At 44.2% G+C, this 13,600-nt stretch overlaps 1 protein-coding gene across 1 annotated transcript in view; it reads left to right on the top strand.

The window, feature by feature from the left end:
- The window catches only part of INVS (inversin), a 144,414-nt gene that overhangs the window by 118,683 nt on the left and 12,131 nt on the right, over nucleotides 1-13,600 (top strand). Inside the window, exon 14 of the mRNA XM_082843192.1 lies at nucleotides 6,865-7,582. Coding sequence (XP_082699318.1) covers nucleotides 6,865-7,582 — 718 coding nt within the window. The remainder of the gene's footprint in view (nucleotides 1-6,864; nucleotides 7,583-13,600) is intronic.

The raw sequence follows: 13,600 nt of genomic DNA, 5'->3' as shown, positions 1-13,600 counted from the left end.
TCTTTTTATTTGAAATTTTTTTCTCCAACAGTGAAAGACCTGGCTCCCATTATCTATGATATATATGCTTATTTGTTCAGTCCTAGTATACACGTAAAGTAGATTCAGAATTGCCAGCCCATACCCCTTTGAGAAGTAAATTTACTAAATAGAGCATAGTATTTACATACATTTCTCTTTGTCCTTAGTCTTACAGTACTCAGCCAAAATATGATTTTATAAAGTTACTTGGGTGAGTTCCCTTCTTCTCCACCTTTTTAGTGTGGTTACCTGATCTAATTTTGTAATAGTGTTAGGTTTATTTGTTATTGTTTTTATTCCATTTTGGGTTCTTTCCCACATCCTAGCTGATTCTAATTGCTGTTCATTTTTTTTTTTTTTGGTAGTTGGGTACCTTTTATTTAAACAGAAAATGACATTTTCTCATAATTATAAAATTACTTAATGTTCATTACCAAAAAATTAAAATCAGAGAAAAGAACAAAGAAGAAAAAATTAAAATCCTCCTTAATCTTAAACTATATAAACCCTTCTACTATAACTTTTTTTTAATTCAGAAAATTGTGGGCATCCTGTTTTGAGATGTTCTTACATAATTTCTTTGTTTTCAACAAAAATGTTACTAGCTGCTTAGCATTATATCAGATTATGAATACAGCATGCTTTGTTTAATCATGACTGTGTTGGACATATAAACTAAACAGCCTTTCATATAAGTTTTTGTATATACCTCTAATTTTTATGGCTCTTTAAACATGCTGCCAGGGACTTCCCCGGTGGCACAGTTGTTAAGAATCTGCCTGCCAATGCAGGGGACACGGGTTCAAGCCCTGGTCCAGGAAGATCCCACATGCTGTGGAGCAACTAAGCCCATGCGCCATGACTACTGAGCCTGCGCTCTACAGCCTGCGAGCCACAACTACTGAGCCCACGTGCCACAACTACTGAAGCCCGTGCGCCTAAAGCCCGTGCTCCACAACAAGAGAAGCCACCGCAATGAGAAACCCGCGCACCACAATGAAGAGTAGCCCCTGGTTGCTGCAACTAGAGAAAGCCCATGCACAGCAACGAAGATGCAAAGCAGCCAAATAAATAAATAAATAGGTAGATAGAAAATTTAGAAAATAAATAAAAGATAAATAGAAAATAAATAAAAGAAAATTTAAAAACAAAAACCCAAAAAAAAACATGCTGCCAGACTTCTTGGAATCCAGGAAGGTTTCAGATGTTTGTTTCACCCTTTCAAAAGCAAAAACCAAAAAACTCTCTCCAAACACTTGGGCAAATAATGGTTTTACTAAATCCTAGTTAGTAAGATGGAATTTTGTCATATTTTTATTGGCTTTGTGTATCTATTTTCTGGATTATTCACTGATGTCCGCTGTCAATTTTTTTTTTTTTTTTTACTGTATGTGGGCCTCTCACTGTTGTGGCCTCTCCCGTTGCAGAGCACAGGCTCCGGACGCGCAGGCTCAGCGGCCATGGCTCATGGGCCCAGCCGCTCCACGGCACGTGGGATCTTCCCGGACTGGGGCACAAACCCTTCTCCCCTGCATCGGCAGGCTGACTCTCAACCACTGCGCCATGAGGGAAGCCCTCCACTGTCAATTTTTAAATTGGTTTTTCATTTTCTTAGTATTTCTAAAAGGTCTTTATGTAATAAGGATAGTAACCTTTCTCTGTCATATATAATGAACTTTTTTTGTTTACCTTTTAATTCTGTTTCATTTTTTTCTTCTGAGATTTTTTTCTTTGTGGTTTTATGCCAAGAAAAGCTTTTTCCCACTTTAAGATCTAATCAATACATATATTTTCTAATTTTTACTATCTATATTTCATTATATAGTGAGGTTGGAATTGAATGATATCTTTTTAGAGAATAAGCAGTTGTTCTAGCCATAAACATGGAATAATCCTGAGCTGCAGTGCTGGCAGTAGGCTTGTGAATAATGGCTTCTGAAGGAGTATAGCATCACTCTCTGGGGTCATACCCAGGGCCTGTGAGCACCTCATCTCCTGGGTCCACAAATTCAAAATGCTATCTTTATTGTTTATTTTCATATATGGGAATATTTTTAGCATTCTATTCTTTCTCACTGATCTATCTCTACTAATACCTAAACCACATTATCTTTATCATTACTAGCTATTAGTATCTAAGGATATCTAGCCATCTCTTTATTATTTTTCTTTTTTCTCTTCTTTTTAATAAAGTTTGCTTTTTAGAGCAGTTTTAAGTTCACAGCAAAACTGAGCAGAAAGTACAGAGAGTTCCCACATACTCCTACTCCCACACATGTACATACTCCCTAACATCAACACCCAGCTTAGCACGTTTGCTACAATTGATGACCTACACTGACACATCATTATCACCCAAGTCCAATTTACATCAGGATTCACACCTGGTGTTCTACATTCTGTGGGTTTTCACAAATGTATAATGACTTGTATCCTGCATTGTGTCATACAGAATAGTTTCACTGCCCGTATTAGGGGTCTCCAGAGAAACAGAACCAGTTAGATAGATAGATAGACAGACAGACAGACAGACAGACAGACATATCGGGAGATTTGGTATAGAAATTTGCTCACTTGATTATGGAGGCTGAGAAGACCCACAGTCTGCCATCTGTAAGCTGGAGACCCAGGAAAGTTGGTGGTGTGATTCAGTGAGTCCAAAGGCTTAAGAACAGGAGAGCAGATGCTATGAGTCTGAGTCCAAAGGTTTAGAAATTGAGGGGCTAAGGGTACAAATCCTGGTCCAAGTCTAAAAGCCTGATAAACAGGAACACCTGTGTCCAAGGGCAGGCGAAAATGGATGTCCCAGCTCAAGCAAAGAGCACAAAATCACACTTCCTCCACGGTTTTGTTCTATTTAGGCCCTGAACAGACTGGACAGTGCCCACCTGCCTTAGCGAGGGTGATCTTCTTTACTCAGACTACCAACTCAAATGCTAATCTCTTCTGGAGACACCCTCACAGACACACCCAGAAATAATGTTTTATCAGCTATATGGGCATCCCTTATGCTAGTCAAGTTGACACATAAAATGAACCATCACACTGCCCTAAAAATCCCCTGTGCTCTGCCTATGCGTCACTCTCTTCCCCAAACCCCTGGTAACCACTGAGCCATTTAGGATCTCTATAGTTTTGCCTTTTTCCAGAAGGTGATATAGTTGGAATTATATAGTATATGGCCTTTTCAGAGTGGCCTCCTTCACTTAATAATATGTATTAGTAATATTCATGCAAGTAAAGTAATATTTCACTTAATAATATCCTGCATGGCTTGGTAGCTTATTTCTTTTTGGTACACATTTCACTTTTAGCTCATTTTCTTTTAGTTTATTTCTTTTTATTGCTGAATAATATTCCATTGTCTGGGGACTTCTCTGGTGGTCCAGTTGTTAAGACTCTGTGCTTCCACTGCAGGGGGCTGGGGTTTGATCCTTGGTGGGGGAACTAAGGTCCCACATGCCATACGATGCAACCAAAAAACATAAAATTCCATTGTCTGGATGTACCACAGTTTATTTGTTCACCTACTGAAGGACATCTTGGTTGCTCCAAGTTTGGACAATTATGAATAAAGCTGCTATAAACATCCATATGCAGGATGTTGGGTGGACATAAGGTTTTAATTCGTTTGGGGAAATACCAAAGAGCAAGATTGCTGGATTGTATGGTAAGAACATGCTCAGTTTCGTAAGACACTGCCAAACAGTCTTCCAAAGTGGCTGCACCATTCTGCATTCCACCAGCAATGAATGAGAGTTCCTGTTGCTTGTCACCCACATCAGCATTTGGTGTTGTCAGTGTTTTTGATTTTCACCATTCTAGTAGATGTGTAGTGGTATCTTGTTTTAATTAATTGGTTTTTAATTTTGTTTTCTTTTGGCGTGTGTGAAACATTATAACGGTTATAAGAGTCAGAGCTACACAGAAAGGTTTACTCAGAGAAGTGTTGCTCCCTCCTCATCCTACTACTCAGTTTCCATTTCCCTCTTCTTTCTTTCCCTTTCCCACTCCATCCCCATAAGGATCCAATCTCTTCAGTTGCTAGATTATCCTTTCTATATTTCTTTTGTACAAATGAGAAGATACAAATACATTCTTTCTTTTTTTTAAACCATACCAGTTTTTTTTGTTTGTTCGATTTTTTTTTTTTTTTAATTTGGTTGAGTCAGGTCTTAGTTGCAGCAGGCGGGCTCCTTAGTTGTGGCATGTGGGCTTCTTAGTTGTGGCATGCATGTGGGATCTAGTTCCTGGACCAGGGATGGAACCCAGGCCCCCTGCATTGGGAGCGCAGAGCCTTAACCACTGCGCGACCAGGGAAGTCCCAGGTACAAGTATATTTTCTTATATCCTCTTGTTTCTTACATGAAGAGTAGTATAGTTTATATACTCGTTTGCACCTAAGAATAGTTATTTTAAAGTCTGTTTCTGAAAACATAATGTGTGTCTGTTTCATTGTCTATTCTCTCTCCCTCCCTCTCTCAATTTTGTCTTGTCTCATCTCCCTGTATATTTTTCACTAAGGACTGGATCACTGAATATAAAAAATTAGAGAAATAACTAGAAGCCTAGCATGATATTAATTCCTCCAGGGAGGATTTACATTGGCTTCTCTCAGGCATTCAGGAGCAAGAACAATCCAAGTTCACCTTAATCCAGTTTGCAAAACTGAGATGATATAGAGCTGGGCTTCAGTCCCTGCAACGTCAATCCATGGCCAGTGGACCCTTTTTCCTAAGACATAGCCTTCCAGAGTCCCAGTCCAAAACAACGCTTCTTGGCAGGATCTGGACTCCAAGTTTTGTCCTCCAAACCTCAAGGAGCCTCATTTCCCTAGGGATGTGTGGCCCCAAATGCCCTGCTCATCTCCTGGTTGCCTGATTCGCTTGGATCTTGGCCCCATATTTTTTTCTGCCTTGTTAGCTCTTTGATGCCTTCAAACAGGTAGTTTGTAATATTTTGTTTAACTTTTCTATTGTCCTTTTGGGTGAGTATGCTTCAATTCTGCCATTATGAAAACAGAAGTTCCTTCACTGTTTTTCACATTGAGACTAAAATTTTTATTTTATATGTTGTATTTAGTTATTTTAAATATATATATATATATTCTTCTCTCAAATTCTAAATTTCTTTTATGTGTTTAATGAGTGCATGTGTGTGAGTGTGCATACACACTGTCCTATTAGCTAAAATTTTTGTTGATCTAATCTTCCTATTTTCTCTATTAACTGTTCCTCATGGTAGATTGTTTCCTTGTGTATTTTGTAATTTGGGATTGTGAAGTTATTTTCAGGAGGTCCCCTCTGTGCAGCCTGAGTTGAGGTCATGCTATCCTAAAGCAATACTGTGTTTGCTTCTAAGAGGCACCCTGCGATACCGCCATCCTGAGACTAGTGTTTTTTGGGGGGTTTTTTTTGCGGTACGTGGGCCTCTCACTGTTGTGGCCTCTCCCATTGCAGAGCACAGGCTCCGGATGCGCAGGCTCAGCGGCCATGGCTCATGGGCCCAGCTGCTCCGCGGTATGTGGGATCCTCCCGGACCGGGGCACAAACCCGCGTCCCCTGCATCGGCAGGCGGACTCTCAACCACTGCGCCACCAGGGAAGCCCCTGAGACTAGTTTTTATATTAATTTTTCCTGTGGGTTGAGATTAAATGAATACCAAACCCATGTGAGGCACAGCACTTTGGTTTCAAATTCTCATGCATGACTCTTTACCCCATCCTGAACCTAAGCTGAGACAAATTTCCTTGTCATCTTCCAGTGCTGGGAAGATACTTTATCTGGACCATCATTTCCCAAGGGTCTACCACCTCAAGGGTCCTGGCTTCATGCAGGGTCCTGTTTCCAGTTAACTTTCTGCCTGCAAGGCTCATTTTCTGTTCTTATCTGGATGTTAAAACAACCAGTTATTTAATAAGACCAGCCGTTGCCCCACTTCACCGCTACCACTTGCCCGACAATCGCTGGATCAGCTCACAAGCTTATCACTTGGGTTCTCAGTTTTCCCTTTGTTTTTGGCCCCCAGGAATTTCCTTTATTTTCTTGAAGGCACTGTGGTGCTTTTAAAGTAATGTTTATTATAAATATTTTAGTCTGCATTTCTAGGTACTTTTTTATAATATCTTTTTTTTAAATTTTATTTTATTTTTGGCTGCATTGGGTCTTCCTTGCTGCGCATGGGCTTTCTCTAGTTGCGGTGAGCAGGGGCTACTCTTACTTGCGGTGCTTGGGCTTTTCATTGCAGTGGCTTCTCTTGTTGCAGAGCATGGGCTCTAGGCGTGCAGACTCAGTAGTTGTGGCGCACAGGCTCTAGAGCACAGGCTCAGTAGTTGTGGTGCATGGGCTTAGTTGCTCCATGGCATGTGGGATCTTCCTGGACAAGGGATCGAACCTGTGTCCCTTGCATTGGCAGGTGGATTCTAAACTGCTGCGCCACCAGGGAATAGGTCTTTTTTTTTTTAATATTTATTTGGCTGAACCGGGTCCTAGTGGCGGCATGCGGGATCTTTTAGTTGCGGCATGTGGGATCTAGTTCCCTGACCACGGATCGAACTCGGGCCCCCTGCATTGGGAACGCAGGGTCTTAACCACTGGACCACCGGGGAAGTCCCATTTCTAGGTATTTGTAGGGGAAGGCTTTCAGGTTATCTAACCTACTGTTGCTAGAAATAGAAGTTAAACAATTTTTTCCTAATCGTAATCAGCACTATCACGGTGATACAAGAGAACAAGTCTGAATTTTTTTTTTTTTTTTTTTTTTTTGTGAACAGTGAGCAGAACTGCCCTACTATGCAAGTTTTGGACAATAAAGATTCTTCCCCTTCTTCCTTGTCTCCCCAAGAAACATCCAGAGAACATTCTAAAGGCCGATCTGCCTGTGTCCACTTCAGCCCCAGCGAAGGCAGTGATGGAAACAGGCGTCCAGGAGCCTCCTCTGTCGAGAAGTCCAGAGGTGAGACAGTTGGCGAGAAGCAGTGTGACAAGGGGAAAGGCTCCTTGAAGCAGCCCTCCTGTGTCAGGGCGTCTGGGCCTGCTGAGGAAGGAGAGGACCCCAGTTGGGCAGCTGCAAGCCTTCCACAGCAGGACGGCCACTGGAAGCCCAGCCGGCGGCAGGATGCAGCACCCAAGGCCAAATGTGCCTCCCAGAAAAGGCGCAGCCAGGAGCTCAGAGGAGGGAGGCGCTCCCCGGCTGGGTCCAGCCGGCCTGGCAGTGCCAAGGGGGAGGCCGTCCATGCTGGGCAGAGTCCTCTCCACCACCGGATGCCAAGAAACACAGTGACGCAGGACAAGCTCGCAGGAGGGACCCACTCAGATTTGCCATCGAGCACAGAGGTGTTGAGGTCAGGAGTCAGGAAGCTGGGTACATCCGCCCTGTTGGAGGACACTCAGCTATCTAAGGAGACTGATCCAGCACCTGGTCCCCTCTCTGGGCAGAGTGTGAATATTGACCTTCTCCCCGTAGAGCTGCGGCTGCAGATAATCCAGAGAGAAAGAAGCAGGAAAGAGCTGTTTCGCAAAAAGAACAAGGCAGCAGCGGTCATCCAGCGGGCCTGGAGAAGGTAGGAAGATGGGATGCCACCGCATCTTTTTGGCTCTGTGTCTGTCCTAATCCCCCTGATGTGATACCCCCTGTGCTCTGTGATACTTTCTAGTGAATTCCATGTGCTGGCATGACAAGGCCAATTTTATTGAGCCAACCCATGAGAGTCACACATGTGTATATCTTAGTAATTTATATTGGGTAAGCTATTTGGAAGGTGTTTTTACCCAGAAAGATAGGAAAGTACCCAGGATAGCCTGGTGTAAATGAAAAACCATGAAGCCTAAGTTTCAGGTGAAGCTCTAAGAGGTTATCTGACCTTGAGCAAATCACTCAGCCTCCCTGACCCTCAGTTTCCTCCTCTGTAAAATGGGATTTAACAATTGCCACACCCGTCCTGTTCACGTGACAGGTTGCTAGAATGAGATAACGTGTGCTTTGTAAATTCTAAAGCACTACACATTTAAGGTATTTTATCTTCCTTCTTTACTACACAGGAATTAGATACAGTGGATTAAGTGACTGAAATTTATCACAAAAACCTGTGTGAGCCTCAATCAAGCTCAGAATGTGGGGTAGGAGCTGGGAGTGGTGGAGGAGGCTTACCGAAACCCTGAGGTGAACACCCTCAGGGGGTAATTCTGGGAGGACTGGAAGAGTGCTGTGCTACAAGTTTTCACATATCTCACAGTCTCCTTCACACTGCAGGCCCCAGGAGGGCCTCCATCCAGATTAGGCCTTTCAGTGATGACCACGCCCAGGGGAGGGCCGGACCGTCGGCCCCAGGTGGGGGTCATGTGGTCTCCATCTCCAGAGAGAGGGAGTTTTACGGGGGAACAAAGCAAGCAGATCACTACGAGTGCAGGTGTGCCTGTCAGGAGATAAAAGGGCCGAAGAAACCCTGCTGTTGGCAGAGGGAGAGCTGAGCGGCTTGTGAGGTCCAGGGAGAGGCCTCAGGGACTGTCATGCCAAAGCCTCCTAACCCAGAGCCGGGTGACCTGCACGGCCTGCGCTGTAGTGCGTCTTCACATCCGTTCAGGCTTGTGGCTGTTTACAAAGTCGTCTCATGCCTGACCCCTTTGCTCTCCCAACCATCGCCAGGAAGCCGTCACGATAGGGATCAGCGTCCCTGTTTTTCAGACAAGCAATGGTCTCAGGAAAAAAGACCTGTCCTGATGGTCAGACCCAGCACTCGAAGTTCTTTCTGACTTGAGTCCAGGGGCCTTTCCCTTACATTCTCAGTAAAGGTAGTGTCTGCTGTGGTCAAAATAATGGAGGCGGAGGCCGCCCTTGCACTCTGCACCTCAGGACAGGCTGGAGGACAGGTTGCCTGGATGGTCTCTCATGCATCAAGGTAATGTTGTTATGGGGGATGTTGTTGTTAGCACTGTTACTAATACTGGTAGTTGAATTCATCAGGCACTTGGGCCGGACACTGTTCTAAGCAGTTTTACGTGTATTAACTCATTTAAAATCCTCAGTCACCCTGTGAGGGATACTGGGATTACTGTTCTTCTCCCCATTCCATGAGTGAGGAAACTGAAGCACAGATAGGTTCATCAACCTCAGGCTCCAGAGCCAGCGCTGGCCTGCAGCTGAGACCGTCGGCCTCTGAAGCCACAGATGGGAAGGGTCCCTGCTCCCCCTCCTTGGGGCGTCCTGCCAGGACGTGCACTGGCTACCATCCCAGAGGAACTTTTTGTGAAGTATTTCAGCTGACACCTGGGGTCCAAACAAGCCCACAAGGTTTGCCACGTCAGGCCCCACAGCTGCTCCCCAGCTGCAGTGCCTCCCCATCACACTGTCCTTTGACTCCTTTGAAGAGTCAGCAGCTGACAGGTCCTGTCAGTAAGTGTCCATAGCAGCAAATGAGCCTTCAGTCATTCCCCCCAAGAACAGTGGACTCATAGTCTGTGCACCTATCTGGGGAGGCAATTACACAGGCCCCCTCTGGCTGCACCACTGTGCAATTCCGAGTCCCGGGACATCGACTCCCAAAGGGTTTCTGGGAAGCTGCACACCGTGGCAAGTCCTGTGTCTGGTGACAGTAAAAATCCTTTTATTGATTCCGCTATGGCCATATATGTCTTCCATTTGAAGCACAGGAGCCCTAAGTGCTGTCCGGGGACAGTGTGTGGTGTCCGACAGCAAACCTCAGGGGCACCGAGGGCTGGAGTTGGGAACGGGGCTTGGCACACGACCTCCCATAAATGCAGGCCGCCATCACAGGAGACGTGCCCGGAGGCGGCGGGGAGGCAGGCTGACTGGAAAACGCACAGGATGGGGTGAGCAGATTGAACCTGGGGCCCAGAGAAAATGAAGCTTTGTCTAAGCGTCTGAGTTTTATTACCAGTCAAGACTTGACTATTTTAAAGGTTGAAACTGGATACCGGACAAGCTAGGCTGGGCTGGAAAGTTGCTGTGGTGAAGAGGAGTTGCTCTGTAAGGCAGTTCCCATCGGGTCCTCTCCAGCATGTTCTGAGGTGAATAAACAAGGTTAGGCTAGACCATAACAAGCGCCCTGCGCCCCGGGCTGAAAGGGATGATTGGGTGTGCTCGGATTCTCAGCAAACCAGGCGCGCACGTTCTCCCTGAGAAGGGGAGAACAGAGGCTGTGACTGACCACTAGGACCATGAGACACAGCCTCGGTCTCCATACCAGAGTCGATGAGGTGGCAGCTGTGCCCCCCCGAAAGCCGGAGCTGTTAGAGCTTCAGCCAACACCCAGGCTTCCTGACAAGTCCTCTGCCCACAGAGCGGGGGTGTGGAAGAACTGACTGCAGAGCGGTATTGTCCTGTTAACTCTCGCTTCTCTCTACACTTGGCTTTTTGGAAATGTGGTACATGTTCTAGCAAAGGGGTGCCACGGTTTGTCACGCTCCAGGAAAAGAAAGGAAGAAGGATGTAGTTCGACTGAAATCAGCCTTTAGGGCAGGAGGGAGGGGCTGCCCCAAGCACTGCAAGGAGCTTCGAGCATTTGGGAAGAAGCTTATGTCCCGGTTGGTGTATTGTAACATCAGGCACAGGGCCTGCTGCTCTCTGCACCCTGTAGGCTCACCAGTAGTTAATCAGCCATGGATCATGAACGCTGGTGCAGCTTTCCTTAGGAGGCTCCGAAACATCTGTGCTCAAGAAGAGGTTTGGGGGTGCACATGGGATAAACACCATGAGAAAAGCACTAGAGGTAAATATAGCCATCATCCTGGTGCCCCTCCCCTCTCTCCCGCCCCAGGCTCTGCCCTCCAACACACTGATCTTAGTAAAATTCAGCTCTTACATTTGTCACTATTCTTAAAACCCCCTGATCATCCCCACCAAGTCCTCAGCAGTATTTGGCTGTTGGACCAGACAGCACTGATTTGGAATGTTGGCCTCTCCTAGCTCTAGCTGTTCGCCTTTTCCCCCCGATTTTTATTGTGATAGAATTGACATATGGCGCTGTATAAGTTTAAGGTGTACGGCATGGATTTACATATACTGTGAAATGATTACCACAATAAGTTTAGTTAACATCCGTCATCTCACACAGATAAAAAGGATTTTCTTCCTTGTGATGCGAACTCTTAAGATTTACTCTTTAACAGCTTTCATATATACCATAAAGCAGTGTTAGCTACAGTCATCATGCTGTACGTTACATCCCCGGTACTTATTTGTCTTACAACTGGAAATTTGCACCTTTTGATCACTTTCATCCAATTCCCCTCCTCTAATAACCACAAATCTGATTTCCTTTTCTATGAGTTTGGGTTTTTTTGTTTTTGTTTTTGAAGATTTCACGTGTAAGTGAAATAATACAGTAGTTGTCTTTCTCTGATTTATTTCACTTAGCATAATGCCCTCAAGGTCCATCCATGTTGTTGCAAATGGCAGGATTTCCTTCTTATTTTAGGCTGAATAATATTCTACTGTGTGTATATATAATATATATAATAATCTAATGTGTGTGTGTATATATATATTCCACAACTTCTTTATTTGTTCATCCATCAGTGGACACTTAGGTTGTTTCCATGTTCTGGCTATTGTAAATAATACTACTATGAACATAGGGGTGCAGATGTCTCTTCATTTCCTTCAGATATATACCCTGTAGTGGGATTGCTGGATCATATGGTAGCTCTATTTTTAATTTTTTGAGGAACCTGCATAGTGGCTGCACCAATTTACATTCTCACTAACAGTGCAGGAGGGTCCCGTTTTCTCCACATTCTCACCAGCACTTTTCTCTTGTCTTTTTGATGACAACTGTTCTAATGGATGTGATATCTCATTGTGGGTTTTTTTATAGATTTATTTTTATTTTTGGCTGCGTTGGGTCTTCATGCTGCACGGAGGCTTTCTCTAGTTGCAGTGAGCAGGGGCTACTCTTCGTTGTGGTGCGCGGGCTTCTCAGTGCTGTGGCTTCTCTTGTGGAACCCGGGCTCTAGGCACACGGGCTTCAGAAGCTGTGGCGTGCGTGCTCAGCAGCTGTGGCGCACAGGCTTAGTTGCTCCACAGCATGTGGGATTTTCCTGGACCAGGGATCAAACCTGTGTCCCCTGCATTGGCAAGCAGATTCTTAACCACTGCGCCACCAGGGAAGTCCCTCTCACTGTGATTTTGATTTGCATTTCCTTGACGATTAGTGATGTTGAACACCTTTTTATATACCTGTCGGCCATCTTTATATCTTGGGAAAATTTCTATTCAGGTTCCTTGCACATTGGATTATTATTATTATTTGCTATCTAGTTGTATGACTTCTTTATATACTTTGGATATTAACCTCTTATCATATACATGGTTTGCAAATTTTTTTTTTGCATTTGTAAGTTGCCTTTTTTATTCTGTTGATCATTTCTTTTGCTGTGCAGAAGCTTTTTAGTTTGATGTAGTCCCACTTATTTTTTATTTTGTTGCTTATGCTTTAAGTGTTGTATCTAGGAAATCACTGCAAAGACCCACGTTACGGAACTTTTTCCTGTGTTTTCTTCGAGGAGTTTTGTGGTTTCTGGTCTTTTATTTAAGTCTTTAATCCACTTTGAGTTCATTTCTGTGAGTGGTGTAAAATAGGGTTCTAGTTTCATCCTTTCACATGTGAATATTTAATTTTCCCAGTACCATTTACTGAAGAGACTGTCTTTTCTCCATTGAGTATTCTTGGCTCCCTTGTCAAATATTAGTTGACTATTTATATATGGGTTTATTTCTGGGCTCTAAATTCTGTCCTGTTGGTCTATGTGTCTATTTTTATTCCATTTATACTGTTTTGATTACTATAGGTTTATAGTGTAGCTTGAAATCAGGAAGTGTGATGCTTTATTCTTTCTCAGGATTGCTTTGGCTATTTTGTGTTTCTATATAAATTTTGGTATTATTCTACTTCTGTTTTTTCCCCATATTTATTATTTATTTATTTATTATTTGGCTGTGCCGCGTCTTGGTTGTGGCATGCGGGATCTTTAGTTGCGGCATGCGGGATCTTTAGTTGCGGCATGCGGTATCTTTTAGTTGCGGAATGCAAACTCTTAGTTGCGGCATGTGGGATCTAGTTCCCTGATCAGGGATCAAACCCGGGCCTCCTGCATTAGGAGCGTGGAGTCTTAAGCACTGGAACACCAGGGAAGTCCCTCTAATTCTGTTTATTTTTTTAAAAGCCATTGGAATCTTGATAGGGATTGAATCTATAAATGGCTTTGGGTAGCATAGATATTTTAACAATATTAATTCTTCCAATCCATGAACACGGAATACCCTTCCATTTATTTGCATTTTCTTTTTTCTTTTTTTTTTTTTTTGCGGTACACGGGCCTCTCACTGTTGTGGCCTCTCCTGTTGTGGAGCACAGGCTCCGGACGCGCAGGCTCAGCGACCATGGCTCACGGGCCTAACCGCTCCGCAGCATGTGGGATCTTCCCGGACCGAGGCACGAACCCGTGTCCCCTGCATTGGCAGGCGGACTCTCAACCACTGCGCCACCAGGGAAGCCCTATTTGTATTTTCTTCAGTTTCTTTCATCAATGTCTTGTAGTTTTCAGGGTAGAGATTTTTTCAC

Source organism: Leucopleurus acutus (genome assembly GCF_964270905.1).
Source record: "Leucopleurus acutus genome assembly, chromosome: 7".
Lineage (NCBI taxonomy): Eukaryota > Metazoa > Chordata > Mammalia > Artiodactyla > Delphinidae > Leucopleurus > Leucopleurus acutus.
The sequence above is the reverse complement of the archived record's forward strand: the minus strand, read 5'-3'. Positions and strand labels throughout refer to the sequence as shown.